This window comes from Lissotriton vulgaris, chromosome 5, assembly GCF_964263255.1.
Source record: "Lissotriton vulgaris chromosome 5, aLisVul1.2, whole genome shotgun sequence".
Lineage (NCBI taxonomy): Eukaryota > Metazoa > Chordata > Amphibia > Caudata > Salamandridae > Lissotriton > Lissotriton vulgaris.
The window spans coordinates 64,420,280-64,434,496 of NC_141693.1; the positions used below are offsets into that span (position 1 = coordinate 64,420,280).

At 52.3% G+C, this 14,217-nt stretch overlaps 1 protein-coding gene across 1 annotated transcript in view; it reads right to left on the bottom strand.

The window, feature by feature from the left end:
• Positions 1 to 12,619, bottom strand: part of LOC147710177 (E3 ubiquitin-protein ligase TRIM39-like) — a 123,863-nt gene extending 111,244 nt beyond the window's left edge. The window contains exon 1 of the mRNA XM_086919944.1: positions 12,521 to 12,619. Coding sequence (XP_086776070.1) covers positions 12,521 to 12,604 — 84 coding nt within the window. The 5' untranslated portion in view covers positions 12,605 to 12,619. The remainder of the gene's footprint in view (positions 1 to 12,520) is intronic.
• Positions 12,620 to 14,217: the final 1,598 nt, after the last annotated feature.

Below are 14,217 nucleotides of genomic sequence, written 5' to 3' on the forward strand. Positions count from 1 at the left end.
TACTACACTCTAAATGGGGACCTGAATTTTATGGAAAATGTACACAATGCGGAGCTGATCAAGCAGAGATTGTGCATATGTTTTACTCATGTCCTCAGCTACTACCTTTTATTAAAGGAATAGAGCCTTTTTTAAATCCTATTACCAAAAATTCTATTAGCTTCACTTCGGTAACGATGCTTTTAGGACTGGTAGATCGCGCAGGATCTAATATCAGAGGTCAGGAAGAAACGTACCTGATTTTCGTTGCCACTGCGGTAGCACGATTATGTATCGCCGCGGATTGGCTCAAACCTGACCCCCCCCAACGTTTGTATTGTGGCTGAATAGATTCATGTCTATTAATAATATAGAGGTCAGCTTATACAAACTTAAAGGCCATAAGAAGGAAAGACTGGTCGAGAGATATGGTCCCCAGTCACAAACTGGGCCGGAGGGCTCTGAGTTGAGCTAGAACCAGTAGCATTAGCTGCGGATGGACTAAGGTTATATATTACTCGACCTAGATGACATTTTACAAGCCCAGTTCTTTATAGGGGATGACATGTCTTCCATTGGTTCAACCTGTTAAAGGTTATTAAATATGTATTTATGGCCACATAGCACTTTACCGCACTATATATGAAATCTAAATTATTTATTTAATGATGTATTCAGATGGAAGTTACTAGTTGAATTTGGATCAGGATATTCTGTGTAATTTATTGACATTCAGCACTTTATCTATTATGTATAATTCTGCAGCTTCTTCCAGCTTAATATTGCTGCATGAAACCTAATGTTTTATTTTTATTTTTATTTCAATGGAATGTTTAGAAGAAAGTCACTGGTCAAGTCTGTTTTAAAATATAAGGTGTGTATTTATTGTCAGATATCACTTTATTTACTATGTACAGCTCTGCTGCTCTTGCTTACTAAATATTGCTGTATGTAAATTCTCACATGGGTCTGAAATAAAAATAAAAAGACCTATACTAGCTGTTGCTTCCAGCCCAGGTCATCTTCATGACCAGGTGCTTCAAATAAAGCACTCAACAACAAGACCCCAGCTTACCTGGCAAACAAACTATTCACGTTCAAGGAACGACATCTGCCCAGGAGCGCGGATATCACCAGACTCAAGACAAAAAACCAACCAATCGGGTTTCAGAGCCGCCCACTCAACGGAATCAGCTCTCCTCTACACAACGGAGACACTGAGGGCCGCCATGGACCAGGGGGACAGGGCAGTCCTTGTTCTCCTGGATCTGTCGGCGGCCTTCGACACGATCTCGCATGAGATACTGATCAACCGTTAAGCTACGGTGGGCATAGGGGGCACAGCCTTGGCATGGATGGAAAATCTCCTTGCGGACAGGAAACAGACTACTGTCCTGGGACAGTATCTATCAGCAAAAAAAATCTAATCCAACAGCTGTACCCCAGGGATCAAGGCTAAGCCCGGTGCTGTTTAATCTATATATGACACCTCTAGTTGAGCTAATAACATCATTTAACATCAATACAGTATCATACGCAGATGATACTCAGCTCATCTTAGTCTTAGACAGCAAATCTACAAGAGCGGAGGAGAATCTTGGAAAATGCCTCACCGCAACCTTTAACTGGATGAAGACCAACCACCTGAAATGCAACACGGGCAAGACTGAAATTCTCCCTGTGGGTCCCCAAAATCTGTTTTCCCCCCAGCTATGGTGGCCCCCTAATGAGGAAATTCCGCCAAAAACAGTACTATCCGCACGTAACCTGGGAGTCAGATTTGATGAAAAACTCTGTTTTAAACAACAAGTGAATGCAGTGGCAGGATCCTGTTTCAACATCATACGTGGCCTTCGAAAGTTTTTCAACTTTATCCCTTTGGAAGCAAAAAAGACAGTTGCAGTGGCACTAATTTCATCACGTTTAGACTACTGCAACAGCATATACGCAGGAGTGAATAGATCTACCCTGCACAGGTTGCAGGTTGTCCAAAATGCTGCTGCACGCCTGGTGCTTAATCTTCCAAGGAGATCTTCTGCTTCTGCTGCCTTAAAACAGTTACACTGGCTCCCCATACATAAGCGAGTGCTCTTTAAGATACTGGTAATTACCTTTAGAGCATACCACAAAAAAGGGCCTAAATATCTGCTCCCACGGTTCAAGCCGTACATACCAAGTCGGAACTTGAGGTCATCAGACATGTGTCTCCTAACAGTCCCCAGATTTAGACTAGCCACCAAAGGAGGAAGATCTCTGGCCGTCCTTGGTACCAAAGCCTGGAATAAACTCCCACAAAGCCTACGGCAAACCCCCACTGAAATCGAATTCAGGAAAGCCCTGAAAACCTGGATTTTTAATCTACCAGACAAGGTTAGTAAACAGTTAGTCTAGGCTCAAATAAACCTTCAGGTACTTTGAAATTGATGTGAGTAGTATTTCCGGCCCACCACTCTAGGCTACGGAATTACAGCGCCAAGATGCTCCTTGGAGCGATAGTATGCGCTCTATAAAAACTATCTTACAACTACAATTACAATTAAGAAGAAAAACCCAGAAGGCAAGCCTTCTCCGTTTATGCTCCCAGGTTCTGGCACAGCATCACTTTCGACGTGGCATCAGCTCCAACTCTCCCCAATTTAGGAAAATGCTGAAGACCCATCTCTTTAAGGAGCACTATCCCTGAACCGACAGCCGACCCTAGACCTTCCGCCAACAATTGCATCTTCCCAGGGGCCAGCCCCTCGGTTTGCGCTCTATATCCAGGCTGTAAGTACTGCCCATATAGATTTAGACTGTCAGTAACAGATGTCCAGATTGGAAATTCTGGCCAAACATATCCAAATTGTTCTTAAATATGTTACATCCAGATCCCCACATCTGATTAACCATATCTGGACCTTGTCCTATACAGGTGCCGGCCACACGTAGGGTCTGTGAAAGAACAGACACCAAAGAAATGATCACAGTATGTGACAGAAAACAGACACAGGAAGCAGGGCCGGCTCTAGGCTCATGGTGGCCCTGGGCAAGGAGCATAGGTAGGGGGCCCGGAAGAGGGGGTCCGGGCGGGGCGGAGCGCGCAGGCCAGTAAAGAGGGGAGGGGGTCAGGGTGTTTAGAAGTGGAACAGAGCCGGAGGCCGCCAAATCCCTGCCAGGGGCCACCACGCAAATATGTATCCATCCTCAGAGGATTAATATATTAAGGATATATATTGGCGTGGTGGCCCCTGGGGTTTGGTGGCCCTGTGCAGGTGCACAGCTTGCACATGCCTAGAGCCGGCCCTGCAGGAAGAGTGCTGGTCCCAACCCCAGGCAGGGTCTGTGACAGAAAACAGATACAGGAAGAATGCAGACCCCAACCCCAGGCAGGGTCTGTGACAGAAAACAGACACAGGAAGAGTGCAAGTCACAACCCCAGGCAGGGTCTGTGACAGAAAACAGACACAGGAAGAATGCAGACCCCAACCCCAGGCAGGGTCTGTGACAGAAAACAGACACAGGAAGAGTGCAAGTCACAACCCCAGGCAGGGTCTGTGACAGAATACAGACAAAGGAAGAGTGCAGGCCACAACCCCAGGCAGGGGCTGTGATAGAAAACAGACACAGGAAGAGTGCAAGTCACAACCCCTGGCAGGGTCTGTGACAGAAAACAGACACAGGAAGAGTGCAAGTCACAACCCCAGGCAGGGTCTGTGACAGAATACAGACAAAGGAAGAATGCAGGCCCCAACCCCAGGCAGGGTCTGTGACAGAAAACAGGCACAGGAAGAGTGCAGGTCACAAACCCAGGCAGGGTCTGTGACAGAATACAGACAAAGGAAGAGTGCAGGCCACAACCCCAGGCAGGGTCTGTGACAGAAAACAGACACAGGAAGAGTGCAAGTCACAACCCCAGGCAGGGTCTGTGACAGAATACAGGCACAGGAAGAGTGCAAGTCACAACCCCAAGCAGGGTCTGTGACAGAATACAGACAAAGGAAGAATGCAGGCCCCAACCCCAGGCAGGGTCTGTGACAGAAAACAGGCACAGGAAGAGTGCAGGTCACAAACCCAGGCAGGGTCGGTAACAGAAAACAGACACAGGAATAGTGCAGACCCCAACCCCCAGGCAGGGGCTGTGATAGAAAACAGACACAGGAAGAGTGCAGGCCCCAACCCCTGGCAGAGTCTTTGACAGAGAACAGACACAGGAAGAGAGCAGGCCCAAGCCCCAGACAGGGTCTGCAACAGAAACCAGACACAGGAAGAGTGCAGGCCCCAACCCCAGGCAGGGTCTGTGACAGAAAACAGACACAGGAAGAATGCAGACCCCAACCCCAGGCAGGGTCTGTGACAGAAAACAGACACAGGAAGAGTGCAAGTCACAACCCCAGGCAGGGTCTGAGACAGAATACAGACAAAGGAAGAATGCAGGCCACAACCCCAGGCAGGGACTGTGATAGAAAACAGACACAGGAAGAGTGCAGGCCCCAACCACTGGCAGAGTCTTTGACAGAGAACAGACACAGGAAGAATGCAGGCCTCCACCCCAGCAAGGGTCTGCAACAGAGCCAGTTCCAGCCCTTTACAAGGTCTGAAGCAGGAATCAACACCAGCCTTACAGGGTCTGCAACAGAAAAGAGGCAACAGACTCATAAAAGGGTCTGAGAAAATAAACCTGCTAGAACGAGAGAGCATATACCAGCCCTTAACCGGGTCTGCAACAGAGAACAGGCACCAACCTCATTACAGGGCCACAGCTGTGAACAGGCAGGATTAGCGAGAGAGCAGGCAACATTCTGATGTAGTCTGCAACAAGGAATAGGCAGCCAGGAGAGCAGGACCGAACCCAAGCATGGAGCATGGCAGGATGGCAGATTGAGAGCGTGAACAGTAGGGTGAAAGGTTTTGGCGCAGTGTCCATGTGACAAACTGCTTCCGTTTTACTATCCTGGCCCAGGATATCTTCTTGTGCAAGAGACCAGCACCGGAGGTCCCCTGACGAGGGCTTTACATCTGGAGCGCTGCTCTCCATCAGAATGCGAGATTGAGATCCACCCAGAGAAGTCCTGCTTTTACCCGAGTGGATCCCTCTCACATGACCAGCCCATGACGCTACTAACGGCTTGTGGCAGACGAGTATAGAAGTGGAGTGGATGTCGCCTCAAACTCAGATCGGAGAGTGACTGACACTACCTTCTGTGTAGTATGTCATATCTGGGCTCCATTTGAGTGCAGCATACATGTTGTGACACAGATGTGTATAGCGCTGTATTACCATGAGCAGGGCCTCACAGTGCTGTCAGGCTCAGGTGCCTTCAGGCCCAGGTCCATAGGATGCAGTGCCTGTGGACATGTGAGGCGAGGTTCCCATGTGCGGTGATGGGGGCCACAGTGGATCATCTCGTTCCTCGCCGGAAGAACCCAGAGAGTCCGCCTCCCCCCGTTCCGATCGGCGCCCACCGAAGTCATCTGCGGCGTCCCGCAAGGATCTTCCCTCAGCCTCACCCTCTTCAACGTCTACCTGAGCCCTCTCGCAGACATCGCTCGCCAATACAACCTCAACATCATCTCCTACGCTGACGACACCCAGCTGATCCTCTCTCTCACCAACGACCCCACTGTGAGAAGTTGGCCCGATATGCAGCGTTCGCTATTCTAGCGACCACTATGTATCGTTCCAAACGACCCTTATGGTGATTGGTTGTAAGTCAACCTTAGACCAGCTATCCAAGTAGCGTGGATACGAGCAGTATTCGGGCTAAACTCTAGAGGGCGTGTTAAGCCAGCTGTAATACCATCACATACCCCTTGAACACCAAGTGAAAGGACACCACACAAGTGTTATGAAAATAAACAGTATATTTATTAGAATCACAACAGCCCTGTACTCTTTATGAGGACAGGGTACTAAGCACAGAACCAAAGCTCTTAGAAAATACTTCAAGTGCACAATTTAAAACAAGTGCCCGAGGGCACGGAAAGTTTAGCGGTCTCGGGCGGACCCGATAAGGCAAGTCGGAAGCGAGGAACTCGGGACCCTAGAGTAAGGAGGCTATGCAGGCACCGAAATGCCGAAGTTACCTAGCCACGAGGGCTGCGGCTGCACAAGTCTTACAGGCGTCGGGGGTCTTCGCTGACGAGCCAGGAGCCGGAAGAAAAGGAGTTGCTGGCCGGCGACCAGTGATGAATAGTTCGTAGAGATCCAAGCCTGGATCACTGATCGTTGATACCTGAAAGCAGAGGGGACCAAGTTCGTACTACTAGCCAGTAGTCAGAGGGTACCAGGAAGGCACCGGATGGCCGTCACCTCGACTAGGTGAGTGGGCGACGCTAGGCTCTGCAGTCTCACGGACCAGGAGGCGTTGTCGGCGACCAGGATGGAGGTGCGAGCTGTCCCACGAAGGTTGATGCTGTCGGCGTCGCTGGGCCCAGGATTGGGGCAACAAGCCTTGGCAGATCTAAGAGCCACGTGGTGGGCCTAAGATGGCGTCTTGAGTGGACCAGGAGGGTCCGGGGTGCTCCTCTCAAAAAAGGGAGCAAGGGCCGATCTGGAGCAACCAGACCAGCAGCGTTGGTTGTCGGATGTCGTCGAAGAAAGGCACAAGCCAGCGGCTAGTGACCAGACAACGTGTTGAGCAGCGAGCAGAAGGGCCCCACGCAGATCGTGCAGATGCTGGAAGACTGCACTTCGGTGCTGGAGCTACTCAGGGTCGGGGCTTCTCGGACCCCAGAGCACTCACCAGAGAATTGCTTCGATGGTCGTGCTGGTTAAGAAAGCGTGCAGGTTTTGATGATGGCCGGTCCCTCGAGGTCTCGTCGCACCCATAGATCTCAGCTGAGCTGACGACGTGGGTAGAGGTCAGAGGTGCCAGGGAAGCCGGTTCTCGTCGAGCTGTGCCGTCGGATCCTTGAGGAAGGACTTGCAGCAAACCGCAGAGTTCTTAGATGGTGCCTGCGGATGCAGGGTGACTACTCCTTAGCCACAAGGGAGAAATCTTGAGAAGAGTCTCGAAGTCCTTTCGTAGAAAGTATTCTTGATTCAAAGATGATCTAATTTGGAAGGGTCCCCGCTCCGGCCTTTATCCTAAAGAAAGGGGCGGGTACATGACTAGGTCCTGCCCTAAGGGTGGGACCAGGAAGGGGGGTAGTTACACCCCTCTCCCCCTGCTGGACTTTCCCCAGGTCAGGGGCTGCGCGCCCCTGGAACTGGTTCTAGCCGGCAGATGCGTAGTGAGCACCGGGGTGCCACCCCGCAGTCACCTTCTAGCAAAGCCCTACCTACCCAGAATACACAAATTCTGTCTGGGACGGTGCGAACACCGCCCTTGACAGGAAACCCTTTGTCCAAGCTCTCCTCGCTGGAAGGACTCCGAGCAGCAGGAGGTCAGACTCGTGTCTGTGGTGGCAGCGTCCATTTTGTGGAGCTGAGGCTTCAGTTAACTTTAACCGGGGTTCACAGTTACGTACATGTCGTGTCCCTCTAGAAGGGCGGAATGCTAACCTCGTCGCCAGGAATGGTGAGAGGGCAGCACCCCGATTGGTATGACACCTTACTCGACATGTCTTGATAACGCGATACCGAAGTTACCGATATGATACGCGTTATCATGGAACAGCCATTGGGTCTTGGTTCCGCAAGCTGCAACCGGGCTCGGCTCGTGCCAGAGCCCAATTCACGCGGTTCCATGCACTCTGCCTTCAGGATTGTCAAGGCCTGCCATAGGAGTGACTGAGAGGAACTCGGGTGTCCATTTTAAGGTTAGGTATAGGGATACTACACCTACAGCAACGGGCGAGTACGCCACGTGGCCCCAGCTGTCGTGCAGCCAGTTGTGTCAGATTTAGATGGCCATCCAGGGGTGGCATAATACATGCTTCAGCCCCTGGTAGGCCCTGGGTACACCGATGCCCTGAGTTACAGGGGCTGACAGGGTGGCCCAGTTCCAATTGGGTAATGCACCTAAGGTACATGGAATCCATTTTAGAGAGAGAGCAGCAGCCCTGGGGTCCTGATTGGCAGGGCCCCAGGTCAACTAAGTCGGAAAACCAGCAAAACACCAGGCAAAAAGTCGGGGGTAACCATAGTCAGGTATCTACCTTCCTACACCCACCACCGCCAAAGCCAACCTCCAGGAAGGAATGAACGACGTCGCAGAATGGATGAAGATCAGCCGTCTGAAACTGAACTCCGACAAGACGGAAGTCCTCATCCTCGGACCATCTCCCTCTGCATGGGACGACTCCTGGTGGCCCCCTGCCCTGGGCATCGCACCCAAACCAACAGACCACGCCCGCAACCTAGGCTTTATCCTGGACTCCTCCCTCACGATGACCAAGCAAGTGAACGCCGTCTCGTCATCCTGCTTCAACACCCTGCGCATGCTCCGTAAGATCTTCCGATGGATCCCCACCGAAACCAGGAAGAAGGTCACCTAGGCCCTCGTCACCAGCCGTCTGGACTACGGGAACACCCTCTATGCTGGAACCACAGCCAAACTCCAGAAAAGACTCCAGCTCATTCAGAACGCCTCAGCACGACTCATCCTGGACATCCCTCCTGCAACCACATCTCTGCCCACCTGAAAGAACTGCACTGGCTCCCCGTCAACAAGAGGATCACGTTCAGACTCCTCACCCACGCACACTAGGCTCTCCACGACACGGGCCCGAAGTACCTCAACAGCCGCCTCACATTCTACACACCCACCCGCCAGCTCCAATCCGCGAGCCTCGCCCTCGCCTCCGTACACGCTTTCGGAAGTCCACCGTCGGAGGAAGATCCTTCTCCTACCTGGCAGCCAAGACATGGAACTCCCTCCCCACTCACCTACGGCTGATCCTGGACCATCTCTCCTTCAGGAAACAACTCAAGACCTGGCTGTTCAAGCAGTAGCACCCCTCCCCCCCCTCAGCGCCTTGAGACCCTTGCGGGTGAGTAGCGCGCTATACAAATGTTTGTTGATTGATTGATTGATTGATTGTGTGTGAAACGCTTTCTGTTGTAGGGTGAATCAGAGTCTTGGTTGTAGTCTGTGCCTACAGCCCCCTTCTCTCTGTAGCCTCCCCGCCATCCCCTGCTCCTCACACCCCCCACTGCCCCCGTCCTCCATTAGGATGTTTTTGAGGCCAATTGCAACGTTTGTCTTGAATGTCTATCCTGATGGAAGGAGGGATTGTGTGTGGTTCACTCTCAAGTTCACTGGTTCCCTCCAAAGGTCTGGGGCTAACTATGAATCTGGCTGGAGAGTTGGATTGGAGCGAACTATCCGAGGACAGGATATAAACTGTCCCCTTCTAGCTTTATGGAGCTCTGCACAGCACTGAAGAGAACGCTGAAGACCGGAGACGGGAATGATGCCCGTCTCCCTGCTACAAGAGGCGCTACACCCCAAAACCGAGGAAGGTCCTCTACTGAAGGGAACGCTGAAGACCAGAGACAGGAATGGCGGCCATCTCCCTTCTACAGGAGGCGCTCAACCCCAGGACCGAGGAAGAAACTCTACTGAAGAGAACGGTAAAGACCAGAGATGGGAATGATGGCCGTCTCCCTTCTACAGGAGGCGTTGGACCCCCCAGGACCCAGGAAGGACCTCTACTGAAGAGAACGCTGAAGACCAGAGACGGGAATGATGGCCGTCTCCCTTCTACAGGAGGGGCTGCACCCCCAAGACCGAGGAAGGACCTCTACTGGAGAGAAAACTGAAGACCAGAGACGGGAATGATGGCTGTCTCCATTCTACAGGGAGCGCTGGAACCCAGGACTGATGAAGGACCTCTACTGAAGAAAACGCTGAAGACCAGAGACGGGAATGATGGCAGTCTCCCTTCTACAGGAGGCGCTAGACCACAGGACTGAGGAAGGACCTCTACTGAAGAGAACGCTGAAGACCAGAGACGGGAATGATGGCCGCCCACCTTCTACAGGAGGCGGTGGACCCCAGGACCGAGGAAGGACCTCTACTGAAGAGAACGCTGAAGACCAAAGGCGGGAATGATGGCGGTCTCCCTTCTACAGGAGGTGCTAGACCCCCAGGACCGAGGAACGACCTCTACTGAAGAGAACACTGAAGACCAGAGACGGGAATGATGGCCGTCCCCCTTCTGCAGGAAGCGCTGGAATCCAGGACCGATGAAGGACCTCTACTGAAGAGAACGCTGAAGACCAGAGACGGGATTGATGGCGGTCTCCCTTCTACAGGAGGTGCTAGACCCCCAGGTCCGAGGAAGGACCTCTACTGAAGAGAACGCTGAAGACCAGAGACGGGAATGATGGCCATCTCCCTTCTACAGGAGATGCTAGACCCCCAGGACCGAGGAAGGACCTCATCTGAAGGGAACGCGGAAGACCAGAGACAGGAATGATGGCCGTCTCCATTCTACAGGAGGCGCTAGAACCCCAGGACCGAGGAAGGACCTCTACTGAAGAGAACGCTGAAGACCGGAGACGGGAATGATAGCCGTCTCCCTTCTACAGGAGCCACTAGACCCCCAGGACCGAGGAAGGACCTCTACTGAAGAGAACGCTGAAGACCAGAGACGGGAATGATGGCGTTCTCCCTTCTACAGGAGGCGCTGGACCCCCAGGACCCACGAAGGACCTCTACTGAAGAGAACGCTCAAGACCAGAGACAGGAATGATGGCCGTCTCCCTTATACAGGAGGCGCTAGAACCCCAGGACCGAGGAAGGACTTCTACTGAAGAGAACGCTGAAGACCAGAGACGGGAATGATGGCTGCTTCCCTTATACAGGAGGCGCTGGACCCCCAGGACCCAGGAAGGACCTCTACTGAAGAGAAAACTGAAGACCAATGACGGGAATGATGGCTGTCTCCATTCTAAAGGGAGAGCTGGAACCCAGGACTGAGGAAGGACCTCTACTGAAGAGAACGCTGAAGACCAGAGACGGGAATGATGGCCGTCTCCCTTCTACAGCAGGCGCTGGACCCCCAGGACCCAGGAAGGACCTCTACTGAAGAAAACGCTGAAGACCAGAGACGGGAATGATGGCAGTCTCCCTTCTACAGGAGGCGCTAGACCCCAGGACTGAGGAAGGACCTCTACTGAAGAGAACGCTGAAGACCAGAGATGGGAATGATGGCCGTCTCCCTTCTACAGGAGGCGCTAGAACCCCAGGACTGAGGAAGGACCTCGAAGAGAGCACTGAAGACCACAGACGGGAATGATGGCCGTCTCCCTGCTACAGGAGGCGCTAGACCCCAGGACTGAGGAAGGACCTCTCTTGCCGCTGAATGGAGGGGTTTGTCCTCATCAGCCCGAGCCCAGTCCACTGCTCTGCACCTTGAGGTGAGGAGGTCGGACACTCCGAGCTTCCCCAGACCGGGAGCCTGTGATCGCAGCCCAGCCTGACGGTCACTCATCCTGTGAGGGGTCCCCAAAGCCAGCGAGCTTCAAGCAGCCAAAGCTACAGGAGATCTTCACTCTGTGTTCAATGATGATGCAAGTCTAGCGCCTGGACCCTGCACCTCTCTTTGTGTCTGGTGAACCCTGCACTGTTCGGGAGTCATCTGTACCCATGCCCTCGAGACCCTGTGTGCGTCACAATGCAGTGCTGCAGCTCTTCTGCTGTGTCTCTGCTCCTGTGAGCTCGTGTGCTACACCCTGCATTGCCGTGTCAAGTCTTCTGACACCGACAACTCACACTGCAGTGTTACACGGAATGAGCATAATGCAAGATCCTAAAACACCCACACACATCCCTTCTGATCCTCTGCAGCTGCCTCTGTGGCTCACAGTATACGGCCCATGATCCCAGCGCTCTGACAGACACACTTTGTGCTCTTTTGCAGTTCCTTTTAAAGCCCTCATGGAGTGGATTCACTTACAGTCCCTAAACACCACAAACATACCTTGTATTTTTCAACAGCCTTCTCGAAGAACACTTAACACTCCCAAAATATGCATTGTATCCTCTTAAAGACTTAACAAGTTAATTCAACTGTGAATCGTGATCGTCCACAGACTGCCTTGTGCTCCTCTGCAGAATGTACATATTGCCTTCACTTGTGAATCTTGAACACCCACACATATACCTTGTGCTCCTCTGCAGCTTCTTCCTCTGTGGAGCTTACACTGTCTTCACTTGTGAATCGTGAACACCCACATACACTCCTTGCACAGACCTCTCTTTGGGGCCAACGGGTGCATTATGATCCATAAACACCCACAGACACACCCTCTTCTCTTCTGCAGCCTCCTCTATGGCATAAACAGGGAGGGAGACCAGATGACTCCATGCAACCGGGACACAACTTTTTCATTTCGAGGATTTTGATTTAACATATCAGTGCATTCTGGGATTTGTAGTTTTGATTCACTTTACTGGACCCTATTGCTTGAACACACCAGGTCAAAATATGTAAAAATGCAAAATCCAGAAATGTAAAAGTGTTGTCCCAGTGACATGGAGCAATCTAGCCAGCCTATGCAAAGAGTGACTCGGGATCTCTGGACACTCACACACACAGCTTGTGCTCTCCGGCTGCCCCTTGGTGCGGCTCACCAAGCGACTTTGTGATCCCTGAATGCCCACGGACATACCTTGTGCTCCTCTGCAGCCTCCTCTATAGGACTTGCTGAGTGAGTTTTATGCTCCTTGGACTCCCGGCAGACCAGGCATATCATCCTCTGATCCTCTGCACAGAACAGCAGCTGTGGCTGCCCATGTCTCTCGCATTGATTCTCCTCCGGGGGCTTTAATGGGGGCAGATGAAGCTGTTTTGCAATTTCCACCATGTTCCCTGTGGTATGCGCTCTAGTCTATGCGCGTATATGCGATGACGCGTCACGCCATAGACTGGAGCGGATAGGCGCGCATGCGTAGAGACGTTAGGAGAAAGGCGCGAACTCTGGAAACGGCGAGTTGGCGTCCGGAGCTGGAGACAGTTAGACGCTCGGCGCCCTTAGCTCTGTGACACTTTGTATGATTGAATAAACCTGAGTTATCCACACCTACCTGACTCAGAGTGTTCCTGTGGGTAGTAGCAACGAACATTACATTGGCGACGAGGCTGGCATCCGAACACCACCGGTGCAGAGGTCGACGGCAAACACCCCCCACGACCCACACCCACGAGCCGACAAGGCAAGTCACCTACAAGGAAGAGCAAAGGGCGTGGCAGCAGCGCAGCAGCACGGTACAGAACCAAACACCAACCGTACAAGCCAGGTCAGTGTGACCCAAGACTCCAGGAGCTTCCAGCCAGCAACCTGGCAACCAAGGGAGACGCCCCCGAACAAGAGGAAGGGGGGAAGAGTGAACAGACTGCGCAAAGTGCGAGGGATAATACCCCAGGCAGTCCAAGGGGCCAAGGCGACACGGCAGAGAGCGCAGGAGCGTCCGGTGAGCCTACCCAACGAAGGGCCCAGGAGGGTGAACCCAGAGGCGAAGCTAGAATGGCAAATCAAGCGTCAGCCCTGATGGCACCCGTACCGTTCTTACCCAGACCAGGTGAACCCCAATTAAAATGGGAAGACTGGAAAGAATATTTCCTAAATTACATTGAAGCTCTCGGAGATGAGAGTGATGGGGAATACACGCCGGAAAGAAAAAAGAGACTGTTGCTCCACAACTTAGGCCCAGAAGGGGTGAGGGTGTTTAAGAATTTGGTACCCAAGGAGAGGGGCGCAACGGAGACGGATGTCTTCATGAATGCGCTGGACGACTTGGACAGTCACTACCGCCCAGCAGTTTGTGTCTCGATAGACCGCTATAACTTCCAACAGAGAAAACAAGAGGCGGGAGAATCCATCGACGACTATGTGGCTGCACTTCGAAGATTAGCAATCACGTGTCGCTACGGGACTCTGCAGGACGAATACATTAAAGACCAAATCGTAATGCACACCACCAGCAGAGCAGTTCAGGACAAGCTATGGGCGATGAATGAGACATCCCTTAAAGAAGTTGTGGCGATGGTCAAGAAGGCAGAAATGTCGAAGAGAGGTGCTGACGCAGCAAAAAGAGAAAGTGGGCCGAGACAGATGATAAACAAGATTGACGAAGCACCGCAGTCCAGCAAGCCCAAAAGCGCCTACGGAGATCCGAGGAAGGACGTAAGGGGGTCGGGGAAACAAACGGCCCGCTCCAGCCCGGGGAACAAATTCGCGTGCTACAGATGTGGCAGTGCAGCGCACGCGGCCCAGGACAGGCGGTGTCCCGGGTTCAGAGCCAGGTGCTCGTTCTGTGGTTTGAATGGCCATTTCGAAAAGGTTTGTCGGAGGAAAGGGACGAAGTC